The sequence below is a fragment of the Cavia porcellus genome, unplaced genomic scaffold (genome assembly GCF_034190915.1).
Source record: "Cavia porcellus strain 051 isolate PalLab524CR breed Dunkin Hartley unplaced genomic scaffold, mCavPor4.1 scaffold_6, whole genome shotgun sequence".
NCBI classification, from domain to species: domain Eukaryota; kingdom Metazoa; phylum Chordata; class Mammalia; order Rodentia; family Caviidae; genus Cavia; species Cavia porcellus.
In genome coordinates, this window is record NW_026947489.1 from 90,474,152 (window position 1) to 90,495,924 (window position 21,773).

Below are 21,773 nucleotides of genomic sequence, written 5' to 3' on the forward strand. Positions count from 1 at the left end.
GGGGCAGAGCAGGGCATGGCCACTGGGGAAGAGCCTCGGACTCCTGTTCCTGCAGAGCCAAACTCTGGCAAAGACCTTGAGGGAGTCCCAGAGCCTACAAGCGAAGGCCCGGATGCCTGGCCTGTGTGGCCAAAGCAAAATCCACCTGCGGACCCTATCATTCCTCAACCTTACGGACTGGCCACACGGCGCCTTCTGCGAAGACTGCGGGTGACCAAGTGACTCCGCAAGGCTCTGTCCCGGGGGTCAAGGGGCCCCACAGCCGGAACAAGAACTGCACCCCCACCCCGTTTCCTCCTCTCACCCCATCTCCGACGGTCTCTCACTGGAGGGTGAGAGGGAAGGGATGGGGTGCCAAGGGACAGGGTGCACAACTTTCCAGACTCTTGGGGACCCTGGAGAAAGATGTCATCTTTGGAGGCACAGGGAACTCCGGACACAAAACAGCCCTGCCCCAGCACAGACCCTGTGGCCCCCAAACCCCTCACTGGGCAGGGAGATGGCAGCCTGCAGGGGCTTGTCTTGTTTCAAAAGAAAGCCGGGAACCCTCCACTCTCCACGCTGCTCCTCCCAGCTCCCCACCTAGAGTCCCTAACACCCCTCTCCCAACATCTAAGCTCACTTTCTGAAAGGTGCCAGCCACCTCCTCAGCATCTTTCAGGAGAAAGGAGTGAAGGAGCTGACATTTAGATTCCAACAGCTGAAAGAACAGTTCTTCAAATGGCTTTGGTTCACACCACACACGCATTCAGAGGGTCCCAATCCCCTCCCCACAAATAATCAATATCTGTGTCTCCACCCCAATCCCTGAACCTCAACCAGCACTTGCCAGTCTCCCTTCTCATTCAACTGAATCAGATCTGAAATTTTAAAAATCACGCTCCAAGTGTCTATGCACTAGCCTAGCTTAGTCTCAACTGCCTGGCACAATTATAAACACACTGGCAGAATACACTTTAAAAGTACATACACAAACACCACACGCCGCCAAGTTCAAATGATACATAATCAGGTAATTTTAAAAGCTTAGAAACTAAGAATCTTTGAATTGTCTTCCAATTGCAAGTGTTACACATTTCATCTCTGAAACATGATTTTAGGAGAACTTTTCTTCTCTACCAAAAGCTATACAACTTAAAATGGTTCGCCTGGAAGAATTAACTGCACTTTGAATAATTTAGCCCCCAACTGCAGTCCCACCCCTTCATTAGTAAAAAGTTCTCCATCTGAGAAGCCATCAGAGCTAAATTTCATGCTTCTAATTTGAGTCAGAAAATCAAGGATTATGGAAAGCCATCAAGGATTATGGAAAATTCTACAGGACAGCCAAACACGCTGCCCTTAGGAATGTCTCATCCTGAAACACTGACCACCAAATCAAGGAACTAGGAGGTACTAGCAAGGAAGGAAAATCAGTTCAGTTTATAAACTTTAATTTCTAGGAAGAAGTTAAAATTGACAAAATGAACCAACTTGCATGTTTTCTACAAAAATAAACAGAAACTTAAGAACTAGCTACTTTTCCACTGTAAAAAAAAAAAATCTAACCTCATTTAAGAGTCTTTGATAAAGGATCCTACATTGTTTCCACTTGAAATTGAACAACCTTATATGTAGTATCTGTCTCCTCCTGGGTTGTCAGCTTCCTTTCTGATGCAGATACTAACTAACCTCTACTTAGCAGATTGCAGAAAAGTACCTGAAAACTTCACTTGTTGGTACCTTTCACACCCTTATTTCAAAACCAAAAAAAACCCTTTATTTTCAGCCTTTAACTCTAAGTTTGTATTTTTCTTTCATCAAATGGGAAACTATTCCTAAAGGTAAAATTTTGAGCTTGTTTTGAAAATACTTTGTCAGCCAAGTTCTTCAGAATCTCTATAAATCATTTTTTAAGCTGCCAACTTTTTTAAACCATTTATAAGAAACTTTCACAGGTATTTTTAAAAGCCACTAACATCAGAAAATTTAACTCTAAGGCAAGAGTCAAGTCAGGACACATGGTCTTTGGAGACTGGTTTTCATTTTGCTGGTTGGAAATTTAGGGGGAAATGTTGAGCCACCTCACTTTAAATCAGCCTGAAGGACAGAATCACAACTCTCAGCCCACCCCTGGAGACAATCACCAAACTTAGGACTGTGAAACTCTAGCCTGGCCACTCTTGGTCTCTCCCAAGGAAACGGCCAAACTCCACAACTCTTCAAAATGCTTTTGGCTTTTCTCCTCAGCACCAACCATGGACACGACTCTGTATGTCTACATAAATTCTCAACAAAAAGCTTAAATTCTTAACGAAATTAAGAAAGGGGTTTGGAAAGATCCACATTGCTATTTTTGACTTAAATTTAATGTTGTCCCTTGACTTCTTAAAAAGATGTAAATTATATTTATTAAAGTGGTTTTGAAATGAGAACAAAATATATTAATACTTTCCAATCGGAGCTGTCCAGAGATAATTGTGTAATACATCTTTTGTTTGATTTTCCTCATCTTTAAAGGAAAAGAAAACCAGGAACACCAAGGTTGCTGGGTTCTGTGAGACCTTAGAAATTTAAATTACAACTCATTTGAAACTAACTTTCATCAAGAAAAGTCCTCTATTTTAAATAGTGGAAACTCAGGAACATATATATACACACAAACTACCTCCATGCAGTTCATCTGGCTCGGAATATGATCCTTAATCAGCTGGTTTTCTCTTCCCAAGATTAAAAAAGCCAGGAAGAAGCCCAGAGTCCAGAAATACTTTCAGACACAGCCTGAAGACATCCCAAGAAGCTTCCTCAGAGAACACAAAACGACAGAGCAAACGGACTTAAGGAAAATAAACTGTTTTTTAAGATCCTGAGCTTTTGAAAACTTGACTCACTCTGGGAAAATGAAGTCACCCTCTCACCCTCACCATGGCACCCCCCCAAAAAAGAAAGGAAAGCACAATCTCGAATCAATGTTTGGACTCAAAAAATGTATCAGGAAAGGGAAGAACACACAAAAGGTCTCATTTAATACCCATGTGGAAAGGGAGATTTTTTTCCTCCAGTCTCCTCACAAGGACCCACCCCCATCCCACCTCAAAAGAGCCCTCAGCAACATGTTTTGGGGGGACAAGGAACCCAAAAATGACTCAAAAGCAGGCTGCTGGCTTGGGGAAAAAGATCCACAAACACAGCGCACCATGAAAATTAAAATATAAACGTTTTGAGTTCTGTTTCATCACATGTTGTGATTTCACTTTGCTTTTTATTTCATTCCCTTTAAAATCTAAACCATTCTCAAAGCTAAAGGAAAAATGATTGCATATTCCAGAATTCCAGTTAGGAGGCCGAATTTCTCAGCGTCTCTATTCAAACCTCCACCCTCTTCAATAAATCTATGGGGTTAATGAGTGTTTCGTAGTTTCATCGGCAGAAAATGCTTCCAAACAGTACTCTATTTCCTTCCTTCAAATTTTAGTGCCCCTTGATGCCTAACCCTAATTACATTCCCAATAAGAGTGTTTTAAACATTTGAGGTTCAGTGCAAGCTCTCTAAACATAGTAACAAGCGTATTGATCATTCATGGATACAACAGTTGCCAGTTACTTAAATATCACCAGACAAACCTCCCAGCTGGACCCCTCACAGCTCTCCAGAAACACAAAAAACCACAGCCCCGCGCAGCCACGTCTCCCACTGAACAGGCTCTATGGGCTGTGCAGAGCAACTGGGAAGTGGACCTGAAGGTTGGGGAGATCAAAGATTTCTGGGAGCTGCCCACAGCTGCGGCCAGGAGAGAACCCTGCCCTGCCAGTGTTTCAAGTCTGATGAGAAGGCAGAAGCAGGAAGAGTTGGCGGCAGATCCGAAATCCACCATGATTTTTTTTTTTTTTTTTTTTTTTTTTTTTTTGCAAGCACGCAGAGGTACCCCGTTTTGTTGGAAAGGATAGAGGGTATTGGAACACACACACACACAGAGCATTCAGCCACGGAGTTCTAGACCATGCAAAGAGCCCCAGCTCACAGCCTCAACAAAGCTCTCACCCCAGATGGTCCGTTGTAACAATGGGCTGAAGGGGGGGGGGGGCTCGGAAGACTGGGGCAGCCGCAGAATATTCTTTGGAAAATACAGTTGTGAAGGGGTCAGTGTAAGACGCCAAGGCACTGGGGGGCAGGAGGCCTGGTGGAAATATGTACCCACACGCCCAGTGTCTGTGCCTGTTACACAAATGTAACACACAACATAGAAGAATTCTGGGAGTGGGGGCTCGAGCCACATGCCCCTGGGATTTGGAAAACATCACCCTAAAGTCACTTCGGAATTATGGGTGCGAAGGGTGGGGGCACAGAACGGGAGATCCCAGAGGAAGCAGCACCCTAGGCGACGGCCACCAATATCAACTCGGAGGATTGTTTCGCTACCCCACAAAAATGGCTCCAGTTTGAGGGAGGTTTGTTAAAGCCCAGTGATTTTTCCCCCTCCCGTTTCGTTCAGCAAGCCGCATCTCCCAGTAGGCCCAAACTTTTCTTTTCTCCTACCCTCCATCCGAACAAGCTGCAAACCACCCATTTACAAGGTCTTGGCCAAATCTTCACTCCCAGCCCCCAACATCCGGCGTTGGGGGCAGGAAAGGCCGGCGTGGGGTTTCTTCCCCGGGAGACACTGAGGACCCCTAAACATCCCCCTTCTCCCGAAGGCGTGTTTCTTACCTTTGTTTTTTGGGGACCGAGTGCTCAATCTCTAGGCGTTTTCCTTGTAGTTCTACTTTCCCTGAAGATTTAAAAAGATGGGGGGAAAAAGGCATGGATACTCAGGAAGGAGTGACCGGTGGAAGGACAGGGACGGGGACAGGGACGACACCCGAGTTCCTGAGATTCCAGTTCTTCCTAGGAGCCCGGGCGGAGGTCTGGCAGGCCGACGGGGAAAGGTCGTTTTAGGCATGGTGGAAGCCAAAAATTCGTTGTTAGCTTAGTTTTTGTTTTAATCACGGAAGAGAAACGTGTGGCTCGCTCTGCGGGCCCGACTTCGGACATGTGCAGGGCATTCGTGTGCGCGCCCGGCCTCCACGCACCCGAGCCGCAGAGGGAGGAGGGGGCTGGCTTTTGGAAGGGGTGGGGACGTGGGGAAAGGAAACTATTTTTCCTCGGAGCCCCGGAGAAAGGTTCGTGCCCGCAGGCGGTCACCTGTCGGGGCGGCTGGGGGCCCCGGGGCCACAGGGTCCCCGGCGGGTGCAGCGCGAGCCCCTGGCCCGGCCACGGCGTCTCGGGAGCAGCATGGCGACTCGCGCTGCGCGCTGCCCCGCTCACGCCCCACTTTCAAATCAAAATGGCTCGAGCCCCAGTCCCTGGGCGGGACGCGGGAGCCCCTTACCCCGGGCTCTGTCCAAGGGGTGCAGTCCCTAGGGAAAGCGGGGACAACGAAGACGAGGAGGGTGGGGGACCTAGAAAGGCCTAAGGCCGAGGACGGAGCACTGGGGGGGTGCCCAAGTGGAGGGGCCATCCAGGGTGGCCTGGGAGAGGCTGGACGCGGAAATAACCCCCAGATCGGGGTGGCCTGGGCGCCCTGAACTCCACCTCCCCCTCTGCCAAGCCGGACACCCGCCCCGTCGAAGGGGAAGGAGGGGTAGAGAACCCCCAAGCTCCTCTCTCGGGGCTGGGGGAAGGGCGAGGGGCTCTCGGGTGCCAGGGTGGGGGGGCCCAAGGGGTGATCGGCGTGGCAGGGGAGGCCCAGCCCGCACCCCGGGGCGCACGGGGTCCCAGGAGTTGCAGGCCTGCGCGCAGCGGGCGGGGTCCCTGGCCCGGGGCCTGGTCGTGCGCGTCCGGGGAGGTGGTGGCCGCGCTTACCCGAGAAAGTTTCGATGGCTTTCATGGCCCAGTGCTCGTCGGGGCAGTCCACGAAGGCGTAGCCCGACTTGACCAGGAACGGGCCGCTGAAGGAGATCTTGTGCTCGGCGAAGACCTTCTCCAGGTCGGCGGGGGTCACGCTCTCGTTGAGGTTGCCTATATACAGCTTGTTCATGGTGGCGGTGTCGCCCGGACGAGGCCGATCGCGAGCGCCGGCAGCCGCAAACTTTCTGCGCACCCCGCGCGGCTGCGAGCGGGCCCGGGCGGAGCGCGGCTGCGGGCGGGCGGGGACGCGGCGCGGCGCCTGCTCCCTGCGGCCGGACCCTCCGGGCGGGCTGGGTCACGTTTCCCCGCGGCCGCCCTGGCGCCGCCTCTAAATAAAACCGACTTGGAAAAAAAAAAAATGGAGCGGAAAAAAAAAAAAGGGCGAGCCACGTGGTGACAGCCCCCACCCACCCCGCCGGCTGCAGGGGACCCCCGACGCCACCCGGCCTGCCGCGCTCCGCTCCGGCTGAACCCCTCGGGCTCCTGTCTCGGAGGGAATCTGGGGTCCCCGACTCGGCCCCGGGGTGCAGGAAGAACGCGTGCGGGGAGCAGTCCCCGAGCGCCCCTCGCCCCCTCCCCCTCGCCAGGACCCGGCCTCGAGCAGCGCCCCGCCCCCACCCTCCCCTCCCCTCCCCCACGCGCCCGAGCTGGGCTCGGCGGCCCGGACCCGAGGTCCCCGCTCCTCCAGGGTGAAACGCCAAGAATTTTTTATTCGTTTTGGGGGGCTGCGTGGCGCACCCTGCCTTCCGGTTAACTGCTACCGACTGACAAGCGGGGGGCGGCGGAGAGACAAAGAGAAGCCGGGGACGCGGGGGTCTTCCGGAGGGGGTCGCACGAGCCGGCGATTTAAACGGAAAGGCGCCTTTTCCCCCAGATCCGAGAGCCGGGGTCCCCGCCCCCACGCCCCTCCCCCACGGAGGGATCTCCTCGCCCCCGGGGATCCGGGACGCGGGAACCTGGGGACCCGGCACGCTAGGCCCAGGAGCCGTGATGGGGCTGACCGGAGCCGTGAGGGGGGCGACCTAGCACACGGCGCTCGCGCCAGGGCCGCCGTGAGAGGACAGCGCTCGCGCGCGCCCCCAAACCCCGCCAAGTGACTCCGGGCCCGCGGGGGCGCGGTGCAGGGGGGGGGTGCGATCGCCTGCGACTGGTGGGGGACCCATGGCGCCTTTCTGGCCCGCGGGGGCGCCCAGGTGGAGCTGGGCGCGGGGTCGCGGGCTCCGAACTTTGTTTGGGGTGCGGCGCGGCACGGCGGGAGCGGCCCGGGGCGGGGGCCGCGCAGGCCCCGCCCACGTCCCCAGGTCAGCCCGCGGGGGGAGGGGCGGTTTCCGCTCGGCGCGGGGGAAACGGGGGGCGGGGCGGGCACAGCCCCTCCCCCCTCGCGCGGGGCCCGGGGAGCGGATCCGCCCAAGTACCGGCGCCCCGCTCCCACCGACTCCTTTCGGATCCTCAGGTCCTGGGAGCTCCGGCGGAGTCCGGGACGACACGTGGGCGCCGGGCGGCGGGGCAGGGACGCAGGGGCGTCGCGGTCCCCGGCGGAGCGCGGGACGCTCGCTGCACGCGCGCCCAGGTCCCTCGGCGGGCGAGGCAGACGAGTGGCGGGAGGCGGGGCCGGGTTGGCGGGGCGGACGACCGGGGACACCGGAGCCCCCAGAATTCTGCGGCCTGGGGCCCTGCAGAGGAGGGTGTCGCCCCCAGAAATGTGGAGCGGGTGCAAGCCCGGGTCGGGTCTGTGGAGCGCGCGCACGAGGACACAGGTGGGGAAGGGGTCACTTTCCCGGCCCCCGACCCGAGCGCATTGTCTCCGCCGTCCGCGCCCGGGCAGCCCCCGTAACACGTGTTGACTGCCTTGCCGCGAGCGCCTCAAATTGCTTTATTGTGACTATTTTTCGTTTACAGAGCCCGACTTGCCCGTCGGCCTCCTGCCGGACCATCCTAGATCGTCCCCAAAGTCAGGGAGTTAAAGGCGACGCGGACACCTTTGTCCCCCTTCCCGGTTTTCCCAGAGCGCTGAAAAGGAATGGGGCCGGGTGTGGGGGGCGGGGAAGCCCCCCGCCGCCCCTCACCCCACAGCCCGCCTGCGCGCTAGCCGGCTACGTGTGCATCGGATTTCTGCTTTTATGACATTTTTCTTCTTCCCGCGAAGCAACAGGAATGAAAATGCTAGGAGCTCTGGGTCGCGGGGCAGAAGCGCGCTTCGGCGAGGTGGGAGGCGCCCCGCCTTTGCCTGCACCGGCGCCGGCCCGCGGGCGGGATTTTAAACGGGCGCAGCCAATGGGCTGCGGGCGGCACCGGCCACACAGTAGGCGCTCAGCCCGCGGTGCTGGGGGCGCGCGCTGCTAGAGCCTGCACGGAGAGTCTGGAAATTAATAAAGAGTCCAGGATGCGATGCTCTAAGCCGGAAGGTTGTGTGTGTGGCTGCTGCCCGGGGACTTTTTCCAGAGGCTGAGTGTGGATTTTTTTTTTTTTTTTAAGCTAAAAACGAGGGTCTCAATAAGTCTGTTGTGTTCGTCGCCTTCTGCTAAATGGGAGCCCCCACTCCCCGGCTCCTTAAATCTTTTCTGGGGATCAAGGAAGAGGGTGAGTGGGCAGGGTATCCGCGTCCCAGCTATTGCAAGGGGTCTTTTCTTCCTGGAGTAAATCTTTAGGTGTTGATAAAAGCTCCTCTGGACTTTGTCCCTGGGGAACGAATCTACTACTCTGTCGCTGCAACAAAAGCGCTTCCCACCCTGCACCAAAAACCCGCAGCCAGACCTTTAAACGACTGCCCAGTGCGAGCCACCTTTTACTATGCCACAGTTAAAAGTTTAAAAGAAAAAAAGATTAAGTAAATGAATTCAGTTCACTTTTAAGTTAACTTTTTTCCATTTAAAAATAAATTGAGAAAAAAATCCCAAAGCATATTTAAAAAATACGTAAAAAAAAGTCACAATGTTAGCTGAAACTAGCCAGTGATCGATGTATTTAAGTGATTGGGAAAGAAAATATGAATATATTTCGGTACTTTATTTAAAAATCATTTAAATTGATTATTGATCAATTGAAAGTGATTTTTTTTTAAATCTGCTTTTGACTGAATTCTGATTCCACACACCCTTCCCCCAAAAAGGGGCTTGTGCGTGCCTGTGTGTGTGTGTGTGTGTGTGTGTGTGTGCTCGCGCGCGCGCTGTCAGGACACAAGCAGGAAGCGTCGGGCTGAATTCAGCCCTGGGCTCACATCAGCGCTGCCTCTGTGACCCGGCGTTTCAGCCGGGCTGGGGGCTGAAGGAGGGGGATCAGAGCTTGCATTTCTATTCTCTGAGCCTAAAATTAACCTGAAAGGAGGGTTAGTCCTCGGAGAGACACGTTCCCAGGGCGGGGAGAGGAACGGTCAGACTTGGAGTCCCACAGCTCTACCTCTGTTCTTGCTTTTGGTTTATTGTTGTTATTGCTGAGTTTACATAAAACTAACTTGTTTAGTTTTTTTTTTTCTACATTTTGTCTTGGAGGGGTGAATCTTCCATGCAGAGTTAAATTCAGTTTCTATAAGAGTAAAATAAAAATACAGCTGCAGGATAAATTCTTTTCTTCCTTGAATAATAATAAAATTATTGTTGTTTCTTCTTGTTCTTCCTTTTCTGTTCCTCTGCTGCCCTTCCTCCTCCTCCTCCATTTTCCAACAGAACGGTTGGGTCTAATGATGAAATTCACTAATTTGCCTCCTTTTGAAAGACAGGACTCTGATCCATTTTCTCCAATGTAAACAAATCATGCAAAGGGGGAGAAATAAGAGAATAAAACAAAATTTTAAAAATTGGATATAGACTCTAAAAACCATTTCACCACCGGACAAAATTAATTTTATTCTTAAATGTTTCCAGCATTTGTCTATCTGTAAATTAGACATATTTTGTCACCTTATTTTATCTTTTCACTGATGTTGTACCACACACTTTCCCATGTTTTCCCAAATTTTTCAAAACTCATTTTTAGTCAATCCAATGGACACAATTCATTGCTTATTATCTGTGTATCATAGGATACATCAAATTTTTACTTTTGTAAATAGTGCAAAATAGATCATTTGAGACATGTAATTGTTTTCTTTTGTTAAAATCTTCAAAATATACAGCACACTTTAACAGAGGCTTATTTTTGAAATATAACAAAACAAAATATTGGCAAGCAGGAGGAAAATATATTAAAATAGAATTTTTATTTTATATTTCTACTGAATGAAATTTTGAAATAAGAATGTGGTTGCTAGGAATATGGAAAAAGAAAAATGTACATTTCCTGACAGCTTTTGATTTCAAAGATTTTTACAGGAGTTTGTGGGTTTTTTGTTTTGTGTGTGTTTTGTTTGGGTTTAATTTTATTTATTTTTGTTGTTGTTTGCTTGTTTTTCCATTGTAACTGCCTGGGGAGTTTTTGTTTCTTCCTGCAGTTTGAAGTCTGAGTGTGGTTCCTCTCAGTGCCTATAAATTTGGAGAAAGTGTAAATTAGTCCCAGTTTAAAAGCACAAGCAACATTTTGTGTCGTCAAATAAATAAGGATAATTATGTGTTTAGGATGTCTCATAAAATGTAAGAGAACTGGAACCACAAAGCAAAGTTCTTCTCCAAGTGATCATTCATTCAAAAGCATTCAGTGCCTTTCAAACCTTAAAAAGAAATGTATTTACTACAGAGATCCAAGAACTCAGGGTAGAAAAAGAATTTTAAGGACAATTGTTTGTATACTGTGGGTCACACAGTGTGTGTTACACACACTTCTCAATTTTTTGTTTTAGTTCAGATTTACAATGTAAACCCTTTAGCAAGAAAGGGCATAATTTATCCTGTTAACTTTTGAAAACTGATGTTAAGTCATCTTATTACAAAATTCAACTACTCAGCCCCAATGAGAAATGTAAAAGAAACAGTTGAAAACATTCTATACACAGCAGAATTACTGCCTTTTGCTTCTTTTTTTTTAACCCCCAAATCATTTGTTTAAAAGATAGTGAACAATGTTGTTTAGTTCCCATAAAATGCAAAATAAATCACTAGTTCTTTTGGGGGGAAATTGTAAAGTTCAACAAAAGACATGTTTTTAAAATAAAACAAATTAAAGAAAGCAACAAAAAAGAGGGACTCTATATCTGAATATTCTTTAAGATAGAAATAGTAATGAAATAATTGTGTATTTGAAATTAACATAGCTTCTAAATATTCTAACTTTTATTTCAGATATGTCACAATAGCAACTTGTATGAAGTTAATTCAGGTTTAGCTATACAATATCTGTGTATTTGAAGACTACAAGATTTTTTCTAGGTGAAAAATAAATTATATTTGTTTGCTTTTTAAAAATTGTACTCCTAGTAAGATTAATTGATTTATTTCTGATGCTAGCTAGGATTGCTTTTTAGGATGTATCTCAAATATTTCAGAGCCCTAGAGGGGAAAAAAATGGTGCCATGTACTTTTAAAAGTTAGAATTTTCCACATTAATACATTATTTCATTAGTATTTAAACCACCCAAAAAATGGCAAGAATCACTAGGAACGTTTCCATCATATACAAACCAATTTCACAAACAAAAGGGACCCTGCTAAATAACATCCAAAAAAAAAAAAAACCTGATTAACTCAGTTGAGATAAAGTGATTTCTTGAGTGCATCTAGGAAAAAGTTGTGACTCACACACCTCTGCCCCAAACACTGCATCTGGGGCGAATCTTACTAGTACAATTTCACTTCTGCTCTAAAGCCTCAAAATACAGGGTCAACCTTCAACCACACTGCGCAGAGCACATCTGGAGAATTCTCTTTGCATTTCCGAAACGCGCGTGGCAAGTGTGTAGGACAGAAAACGCCCAGGTCATCCCCACGCTGCTCCCCTTGGGTCCCCCAGTCCCCGTCGCCTTCCTCTTCCTCCGCCCCTCCCCCCACCGCCCCTCCCCCTCCCCCTCCCCTCCTGCTCCTCCATTTTTCTTCCGGCTCCCGACACTCAATTCCTTTCCTCCTCCCCTTTTACCTTTACCCTCTTTTCAATGTCTCTTTTTCCTTTGTGGCTTCTTCTCCCCTTTCATCCTCCTCCTGTCCCTCTGTTCCCCCACCCCCACCCCATTTCTTCCCTCTTTGGAACAACGCACTCACCCACTCTCTACCCCCCACCCCACTCCACCCCACCCCCACCCGGCCTCTGACTTACCTCCCCTCTGCCCCTTCTGGGAAGAGGAGAGTGCAGAGACATCGGAATTCTGTGATGCACGCAGATGCAAACTTGGTACTTTTTTTTTTTTTTTTTTTTTTTTTGAGAAGCCCAGAGCCCTCTGCTCCTGCGTCCCCAGCCTTTATTAGCTGAACCCTCGCTAGGAGCTTTGGCTTCCTTGTACGGCTCTTTCTGAGTCTTATGTTGCTTTAAAAGCGACTTTGTTTTTAGTACATTGCAGGTCAGAGCCTGGGAAGGAAGACCCACTCCGGGTCTCTAAGTTGGTGTTAACAGGTGTCCAAAACGATATAGTGAGCCAGAGTTGGTGGAGACCACCTGGAAGGTACCAGAAAAAGTGCTGCCTTCACCTAGTAGTGTCTTTTAAAAATACTAATACTAACACAACCACCGGAATCACTGTGTAAAATGCCATAAACACAGCCCTACAGGCAAATGGACCCACCCCTGAATAGCTACCTGGGCATCTCTTGGCTTGTGATCCCATTGTTCTGACCCGGTGCCGGCCGAAGGACACCCTCTATCCACGTGTCCAGTTACATGGCCCCGAATTCCTCTGGAGTCAGGGCTGAGGGAGCCCTGGCAGCCATCAGGGTCACCCACCAGCCATGTCCCTGTTCCAGGATGCCACACTGCTGGGACACCAAGTCCAAAAAGGGGTTCTGCAGATACCCTGCCAAAACTGCCCTAGGGTCTTCTTTCTGGCACCCGGTGACCACGTTAAGACGTGTGCTCTTGTCTGTCACTTGGAGCCCAGTTTTCCCCCAGGACAGATCCCTGCCCCCTGTGGTAGAGCCCAGGTCACAGGCTTACTGAAAGCCCCAGCCCTCTGAACAGCCAAAAACGCTCAGAAAAGGCAAGCCAGTTGTGCCTAGAAACACAAATCAAGAACTGGGGTTTGAAAAACAGTTGTAGCAGGACCAGCAAGAGGACAGCGAGATAAAACACTGCCTGTGACTAAGCAGGAGAACATATTTCGTTTTTCATTTTTGGTACGTGCACTGGAAGAGCAAACAATTTTAAAATTCCAGCTGTTGGATTTACGGCTTGTACTTTTCTGCCACAAATTCAGTAGAAGTTTTTCTCCAGCCTTAAAATGCGATGGAATTCTATCTGCCACTGCATGGATGAATCTTAAAAACCAGCATGCTAAATGAAATAAGCCAGGCAAAGAAGGCAAATAGCAAGCAACTCATAAAGGGTACAGAATTTCAGCATGGGGTAGCCAAACAGTCCATGGGCATGGGATTTATTTGCCAGACATGGGAATGTACTTAATGTTTATGAATTTTACCCTTAAAATGATTAAATTCTGCATTTTGTTTTGTATATACTACTGTGTTTAAAGAAAAAAATAGCTCCTTCAAAAACAGAAACAGAGGGCTGGGAATTTAGCTCAGTGGCTTTAGTGCTTGCCTGGTAAGCACAAAGTGGTAAGTTTGATCCCTGATACACAAAAACAAACAATAAATAAACAAAAAACAAACATGACGTTGGCTTGCTTGTTTGTGAAAGTGTTTTTTGCAGCACTGGGGAGGAAACTCAGGGCTTTTGCGCTGAGCAACATCTCAGCCTTTTAACACTGTTATTATTTAGTTTGAGACACGATCTCAGTAAGTCACTAAATTGTACAAACCGGGCTGGACCGTAGACCCCCCTGCCTCAGCCTCCCGAATACTGGAATTGTGGCGAGCACTACCACATCCGTGGACAACATTGTTTTACCAGCACACTGTCCATCAGCAGGAGGAGGACAGGAAAAGCCCGGAGTCCTCCTGTGACAAGAGGTAGACCTCAGGGATACAGATCCAGTGGCTGAAACTTTAAAGAGAATGCTGAATACATAATTCCTGATTCTGTTTACTACAAAGATAGTGGCAATGGCTGGTCACAGAGGGGACCCAGGAGATTGGTACTGTTCTAGTTCTAAATTTGAGTGCTCAAGATGAGTATGGTGGCACATGTCTATCATCCCAGCACAGAGGAGGCTGAAGCAAGAGGATCACCACGAATTTGAAGCCAGCCTGGACTACACAGTGAGTTCGAAACCAGCCTGAACTACATAGCTTTTGGGAACCTGACCGAGAGCCCCAATTGCCTGAGCTGAGGATATGGTGAAGGAATAACACAACCAAACACAGGAGATTAGTCATACATGGGAATTGACTGGGGACTCAGTGTATCCGGATGGGCCAAGAGAGTGACCCTGCAGGACAACTGCTCTGCATTGGATGTATACAGAAATAGACAGGGCTAGCGAAAGATTCGAATTTGGCAGAAAGACACAGAGGTCTATGACTTAATGGGCAAGTATAATCCTGTAAACACTCAAGAGGGTGGGGATGGAGTGTTTTTTTCTAAACACCGTAGTTTTAGCCTTAGTCTTAATGGGTGGGAGAGGATGGCCCACCCCTAAAGCTTAATGGGAAAAGCAGGCATGGTGGCTCACGCCTGTCATCCCAGCATTTGGGAGGCAGAAGCAGGAGGATCCTTGCAAATTCAAGGCCAGCCCAGGCTACAAAGTGAGCTCAAGGCCAGCCTGAACTGCATAGTGAGATTCTGTCCCAAAAAGGAACAACAAAAAAAGACTGAATGGGAAGTCTCCAGTGGGTGATACCAATAATCCCTAAAGGAAAGGGTGCAAAATTAGCCGCTGTAGCCAGGTGTGGTGACGCACTCCTGTAATCCCAGCACTCATTTGAGAGGCTGAGACAGGAGGATCCTTGCAAATTCGAGACCAGCCTGGACTACAAAGTGAACCCAAGGCCAGCCTGAACTGTACAGGGAGACCCTGTCTCAAAAAGACCAAAAACAAACAAACAAACAAAAATTAGCCATTGTGAACTTTAAGGAGGACTCGCTAACACACAAGGCCTCAAAGACACACACACACACACAGAGGTCTTATTTCCTCAACCAATAATCATACCTCTCCCCTTTTGCCACTGTTGTTTATAACACTTGTTGAAAAAACTTCATACTATTTTCTTGAAGTTCCTACACATTTTGCGGGCAAATTCTGTATATTTAATAATAAAATACATTGAATAACAACAACAAAAACTGGAAAGAAAGAAATAACTATCAGTGATTTCCTTTGCATTTGAAAATATGAGTAGTCTCCCTTGTTCCCTTCTTCTTTCCTTTCCTCTGTCTTCCTGTCTCTGTCTTGTTTTGTTTTGTTTGTTTGAGACTCTGTGTAGCCCAGGCTGGCCTCGATTTTGCGACAATCCTCCTGCCTCAGCCTCCTGAGTGCTGGGATCATAGCTGAATCTAACTAACTATGAAAATGTCAGGTGGTGGGGCTGGAGGTTTAGCTCAGCGGCATAAGCGCCTGCCTTGCAAGCAGGCAGTCGTGAGTTCGATCCCGGTACCGATAAAAAGGAAAAAGACCAAAAAAAAAAAAAAAAAAGAAAAAAAGAAAATGTCAGGTGGTGTGGCAGTGCGTCCTGAGTCATCCCACAATAACTGTGTCAGCCAAAATAAGCCTTTGGACCACATGCTGTCCATCCCCCAGGTTCAGCCTGTCAGAAACTTCCATTTGAGAGCCAGGCTGGGGGTTCTCTGCAGCTCCCCCCTCAGGCCTCCATGTGGGCAGACTCGGGAGAAGCTGATTGATTCTCCCTACATCAAGGATGAAAGGGATCCGGTGGGCCACACACTGGGCCGGCTTGAAAACAGAGGGAGCTGTGAGGGGGTCATAGGCCAGGCTGCCCAGGGCAGGGACCTCAGCCAGGCTGGGCTCCTTTCCTTCTGACCCCCCTACCCCAATCCTCCTGGGGAACCCAGTTTCCCTCATCAGCCCAGAGTTCCTTGCCTGCGGTGGGGTCCTGAAACCCACAGGGCAGGCACTCATTCCCAGTCTCCAAGCCTTGGATCCCCACCATCTCACCTGCTATGGGCTCCTCTCTCACTATCCTAGGGGCCCAGTGGGTTTTGTTTTGTTGCTTGGAACCAGGAATCGAACTCAGCACCTTGTGCTTGCCAGACAGGTGCTCAGGTCTGGCACTGAGCTAAATCCCAAGCCTAGAGTTTGGGAAAAAAATAAACTGTTCCCTATCAAAAAAAAAAAAAAAAAAAAAAGTCATGATCAGGTAATTTTAAAAGTTTTGTGGGTTTTTTGTTTTGTTTTTTTTTTTTGCTTGTTTGTTTGGTTTTGGGTTTTTGTATCTGGGCTCAAACTCATGAAGCTGTTCACTAAGCTATATCCCTGCCCCATAAAATGATCTTTATATTTAGTGGTGACACAGAACTTCTGCTCTGCATAATTGGCAGGAAGTTAGGCTCATGCACAACCTGTATCCTTTTTATTGAATCACAGAGAAGCTGAGTGTGATTGTGCACGCCTGTGATGCCAGTACTCAGGAGGCTGAGGCAGGAGGATCGCCACAAGTCTGAGGCCAGCCTGGGCACACAGTGACACCCTCTCCAAATGAAGATAAAAAAGTAAATCAGTACTTATGGAAACAAGGAAAAAGTCAAAGAGAAGATAAATTTCTATCCATACAATACCCGAGATACAAACATTAACCCAGTTACAGACTTTAATGTGACCATTTAAATTGTTTACATAAATATAAAACTCAAAAACTTCCAGAAGAAAATTTTGGGGACATTGGGTGAGGGAACAAACCTTAAATATAATTCATAAAATGTCAAACTGGTAAGTAAAGGCAGAGGATTTAGCTCAGTGGCACAAGCACCTGCTCAGCAAGCATGAGATCGTGAGTTTGATCCCCAGCACCCAAAAATAAACAAATAAAAATTTAAAAATCCACAAATTGGTAAATTAGATTTCATTAAAAAAAAAAAACTTTGTGGTCTAGTTTTAAAAGTTTTTTATAGTTAGTACATTTTAGATCCGGATAATGATCACATTTATCACAGAAACTGGCTCAGCATACATCTTCATTCTCCATTTTTCTCCATTCTTCTCTCCTCCTTTCAACCCCACTCTCCTTATTTACAAAAGCTTGGTTTCCATGTTTTCCTTCTGTTTTTTTCTTGCCCCTTTCCTTCCTCTCCCCACCTCATTCCCCTTCTCATTTAAACATTTCCTGGGGGCTGGGCATTTAGCTCAGCGGCATAAGCGCCTGCCTTGCAAGCAGGCGGTCGTGAGTTCGATCCCCAGTACCGAAAAAGACAAAAAAAAAAATAATAAAATTAAAAAAAAAATAAACATTTCCTTCTCGTTTTCAATATCCAGGACACATTTTGGTCCTTATTCACTCTTTCAGTTTCTTGCACCAGAGAAGTGATGCAGTAAATGTGTCAGATTTATTTCACTGAAGAGTACAGTGGAGCATGCTTCTAATCCCAGTACTCAGGAGGCTGAGGCAGGAGGATCCTGTACATTTGAGGCCAACCTGAACTCCATAGTGAGTTCAAAACCAGCCTGGGCTGCATAGTGACAATGTGTCAAAAAAAAAAAAAAATGTTGAAATGTCTCCAATTTACCCTTCTTTATGGCAGAGTAGTATTCTGTTATATTTTAGAAAAACATATTTACTACGTGAGTTGGACATAGAGCTCAGTTGCACAGCGCCTGCCAGGAATACATGAGTTCTGAGTTCAATTCCTGGTACCAAAGAAAGAATGGCATTAGTTTTGGGAGGAATCTGCACACTGATTTCCACAGTGGCTGCACCAGTCTACACCCTCGTCCACAGAGGAGAAGGCTTCCTTTCCCCCACAGCCTCCCAGTGTCTGTGGTCGGGTAATTTCTTGAAGACAGCCATTCTTTCTGGGTGAGATGGGATCACAGCAGGATTTTGATTTACATCTCTCAAATGACCCGTGATGCTGAAGACTTTTTCATATATTTATTTGACATTTGTGCTTCTTCATCTGAGAAGTGTCTATTCATTTCAGATGTCCATTTTTGGGTTGGGTCTTTAAATTTGGAGATCTGATTTTTTTTTTTCAGTTTTTTACTTATTCTAGAGATCAGTTCTTTGAGGAATTGCTGGCAAAAAATCCTTCCCTGCTTGTCTCTTCATTCTGTTCATGGTTTCTTTGCTGTTCAAAGGCTTGCTTTTCTTTCTTTTTCTTTCTTTCTTTCTTTCTTTCTTTCTTTCTTTCTTTCTTTCTTTCTTTCTTTCTTTCTTTCATTTGTTTGTCTGGTACCAAGGACTGAACTCACATTTGTATCACTGAGCTAAATCCCTGGCCCCAAAAGCTTTTGAATGAGACCCCAGCTGTTGACTCTTGGTGATAGTTCCTGTGCAGTCAGGGTTTTGGTCATAAGAGTTTTGCCTGCCTTCCAGTGCCTTCAAGAGTTCTGCCTGTTCCGTCTTCCAGCAGACTTGGTGTTTAATATTTGGACCTTTAATCCATATTGATTTGAGTTTAGTTCATGATCAGGATTTTACTCATCAGCGTAGGGACAGCCAGTCTGTCCAGCACTGTTTATATTAAAGGCTGTCCTTGCGGTGAAGGGGTTCGGCTGCTTTGTAGGAGATGGGGTAATTGGGTGTGTTTGGAGCTGTTTCTGCATCTTCTAATCGCTTCCACTGATCCAGGATCAGGATCAGGTTTTTGTTTTGTTATGTTTGTTTATTTGCCAGTACTGTTCGGGTTGTGTCACAGTAGCTATCAGGAACCCAGCCAAGAGTCCCAGTTGTCTGTTTTAAGAGTAGGGAAGAAAGATAAAAACTAGAGACAAGTATAATAATGCATAATGTCTGGGAAGTCAGCATCTCTGGCTGGGTCTCCTCCACCGCACCCCACAGTGACAGGCGGGGCTGGCGGAGGATTACAATTCGCCAAAGGCTCAGACTCAAGAGGGGAGATGATCCATGCTTTGAAGAGTCCATGGGAAATCCCAGATGGGTGGCACCAATAATCCCCACCTTCCATTTGATCCCTCAGGGAAGCATGCAAAGCTAGCCATTGTGAATTTGAGGTCTCCAACAAGAGGCTTTATAGTACAGCTTCAGATCAGTGATTGTGAAGCTGCCTGTGCAGGATAGCCTTTGCTGTTCCAGGTCTCCTCTGGTTCCAAGTGAATTTGAGGAGTGTTCTTGTTAATTCTGTGAGATATTGATTGGGATTGCATTAAATCTGGATTACAATTTTTAGAAGTATGGCCATTTTCACTGTGAAATGTGAAAGTTGTTTCATATCTATATTGGTTCTTCCTACTCAACAAGAAGGGATAGCTTTCCATTTTCTGGTCCTCCTCTTCTTCCTCTTTCTTCTTCTTCCTCCTCTTCCTCTTCTTCCTCCTCTTCCTCTTCTTCCTCTTTCTCCTCTTCCTCTTTTCCTCTTTCTCTTCTTCTTGTTCTTCTTCTTCTGTCTTCTCCTCCTCCCCCTCCTTTTTCTTCTTTTCACACACTATTGTGAAAGATGTTGCTTCCCTAATTTTTCTCTCGGTGAGTTTGTCGGATATTACTGATTTCTGAATTTTGACTTTGCACCCAGCTACTACACTAGTGAGTTTGGTCATTAAATCTAGAAGTTTTTGGGTGGAGTTTTTGGGGTTTTCCCGCCGCCACTGAGTGTAGAGTATCATGTCATCTGCAAATGATGACAGCTTTTTCCTTTCCTATCATTATTCCTTTTATTTCTTTCTCTTGTCTAATTGGTCTGGATGAAGTTTCCAGAACTACACTGAATCCCAGTGGTGACTCTTAACATTTTGGTACCTTGAGGCCTGGATGGCGGGGTGCTGGCTCCTGGATCCCCTCCCAGCCCCAGCTGCTGCCTATGAACCCCCTTTCCTTCCTCGGGGACTGTGGATTTGCCGCCCCTGACCCCCATGCAGCAGCGACCCCCTCCCTCATCACAGGTGAGCTGCCCTCTGGGTTTTCTGTTTCCGCTCCTAGAATCCGCAAGCTTGAGTCAGCAAACCCATCCTGCCTCCCTGGACAGAGACGGCAGTTCTCACGCTCCTTGGACAGCCCGAGGCAGCACTGTACCCCTCTTGTTCCCTGGGACCCTGCCCCTGATGTCCAGGAGAACGGGTGTGGGGGCTTTCAAAACAGGTGACGGCCCTTGGATAGGTGTGACCAGGACAGCGTCCACAGCTACAGCTCTTCCATCCCAAGCCACGTTGTTCTCCCAGCCACTTTTAATTCGGTCATGGGGGCCACATCCTGTCCCCAAAAAACACCTCTGGGGTGCTGGTTCGTGACCATGGTGCTCTCGGCCTCTAGAAGGCCATGAAACCCCCAAAGCTGTCCTGTCACTGCTGCTTTCATCACAGTGGCGGCGGGAAGCTGGCAGGCCCCTCCCGGCCTGTGTCCCCCCGTCCCGTGGGGGCCCCAGCGCCTCCCCCCCGCACCCCTGAGATGAGCCGCCCCGTAGTCCCCGGTCCCCACGTCCGGCCCCCGCGGCCTGCTCAGGCGGCTCTTCTTTGTCCCCTGCTCCTGCATCGCCCTCTTCCGAGCCGCCTCACCGCAGCTGGTGCTGTGCGTTCACACACGTGGCTCCAGCCGGCCACACGGCGCTCAGCGGCCACCCTGCGGGGCTCCGGCCGCCATCTTCGGCCCTCCGCCGCGTGACCGCGCGCCGCCATCTTGCGGCCCCTCATGGCGGGACCAGCCCGGCGTCTGCTCGTGGGTCTCATGGTCGTCGGTAGCCGTCTGGAGGTTCCCTGTCTCCAGCTAGCTGCGCACAGACGCCTGCTGGGCGGGTGGCTGCTCGGTGCCCTCTACACCTCCTCTCCACAGCGCTGTCAGCCCCAGTCCCTGCCCGCTTCGGGCCAGGCTGGTCCTCGGGGCCACTTCAGAGTCGCTTCCTTTTTCCCCTCACCGACCTGTCCGGAGTAGCCATACATCAGGTTCCTTTTCTGCTATTCTTATTTCAAGAGATCTCTATTAATTAAACTACAAAAGGTTCACCTAGTCTATTATAGTTCAACTTGGCCAAACATACTTGAGTGCCCTCTGATTTTGAAAGATGTTTGTCAATCTGTGTATCTGTTGTCTGTTTGTCCAGTCTGTGTATACTGTTCCGATCCTCTGTCCATGTTTGTCCATTTGTCTGCTCTGTAAACAGCTGTTCCTTTTTATCTGAGCTCAACAATCTTTTCTCCTTTTTTCTTTTTTCATTTTCAGATCATTTAGTCAAGGTTTATTTGGGTTATAGATTTAAAAAGCATGCTTCCACCTAGGCTGCCAGCTGGTCAAAATCATGCTAAAACTGGTTAAACAAAATCCAGAGGGGTGAGGAAACATTGGACCAGACTTCAATTGGTGAATAAGAACGTGGCCACCTGGTAACTTTAACCAGCTCTTGTTCATTAATCAGAAGCCCCAGTAATCTCCATACCCTCTGGCAGTCACCCCAACAGAGTTCATATGACTAAGACAGTTCATTGTTGCTGATCTGATGGTATATTCATGCCTTCAAATATAAAATTGGGATTGTTTATGATGACAAGTATTTTCTTTCAGATGCACACATCTGCCTTTTTCTTGTGCTCCAGCCAGGAGATTCAGGTCAGACCAATATGAGTACAGCAGTCAAGTGACAATTTTAAACAAAAATTTATGTAATGTATGTGTTATATTTAGAGATGCTTAAATAGTGAGCAGTCCAAAAATGTCACAAATTTCTTCAGTGCTCAAATGTTAAAACACCCATGGTTAATAAAAAATAGTAATTCCACTTAATGTTCTACGTTAAGCTTACTGAATTTACTACACTATACTATTATCAATTTTTTCTTCTAGGTGCTCAACAACTAAAATTAAGAGATAATTATAAA

General features: G+C 48.1%; 1 protein-coding gene across 2 annotated transcripts in view; it reads right to left on the reverse strand.

Annotated features, from left to right (window-relative positions):
- Igf2bp1 (insulin like growth factor 2 mRNA binding protein 1) overlaps positions 1-6,119 on the reverse strand; it is a 43,799-nt gene extending 37,680 nt beyond the window's left edge. Inside the window, exons 1-2 of one of the 2 annotated variants that reach the window (XM_003467049.4) lie at positions 5,822-6,119; positions 4,688-4,748 (exon numbers count right to left, since the gene is read on the reverse strand). In XM_003467049.4, the coding sequence (XP_003467097.3) occupies positions 4,688-4,748; positions 5,822-5,996 (236 nt within the window). In that variant the 5' untranslated portion in view covers positions 5,997-6,119. The remainder of the gene's footprint in view (positions 1-4,687; positions 4,749-5,821) is intronic. The other variant, XM_063251399.1, reaches the window with a different exon arrangement.
- Between the last annotated feature and the right edge of the window lie 15,654 nt (positions 6,120-21,773).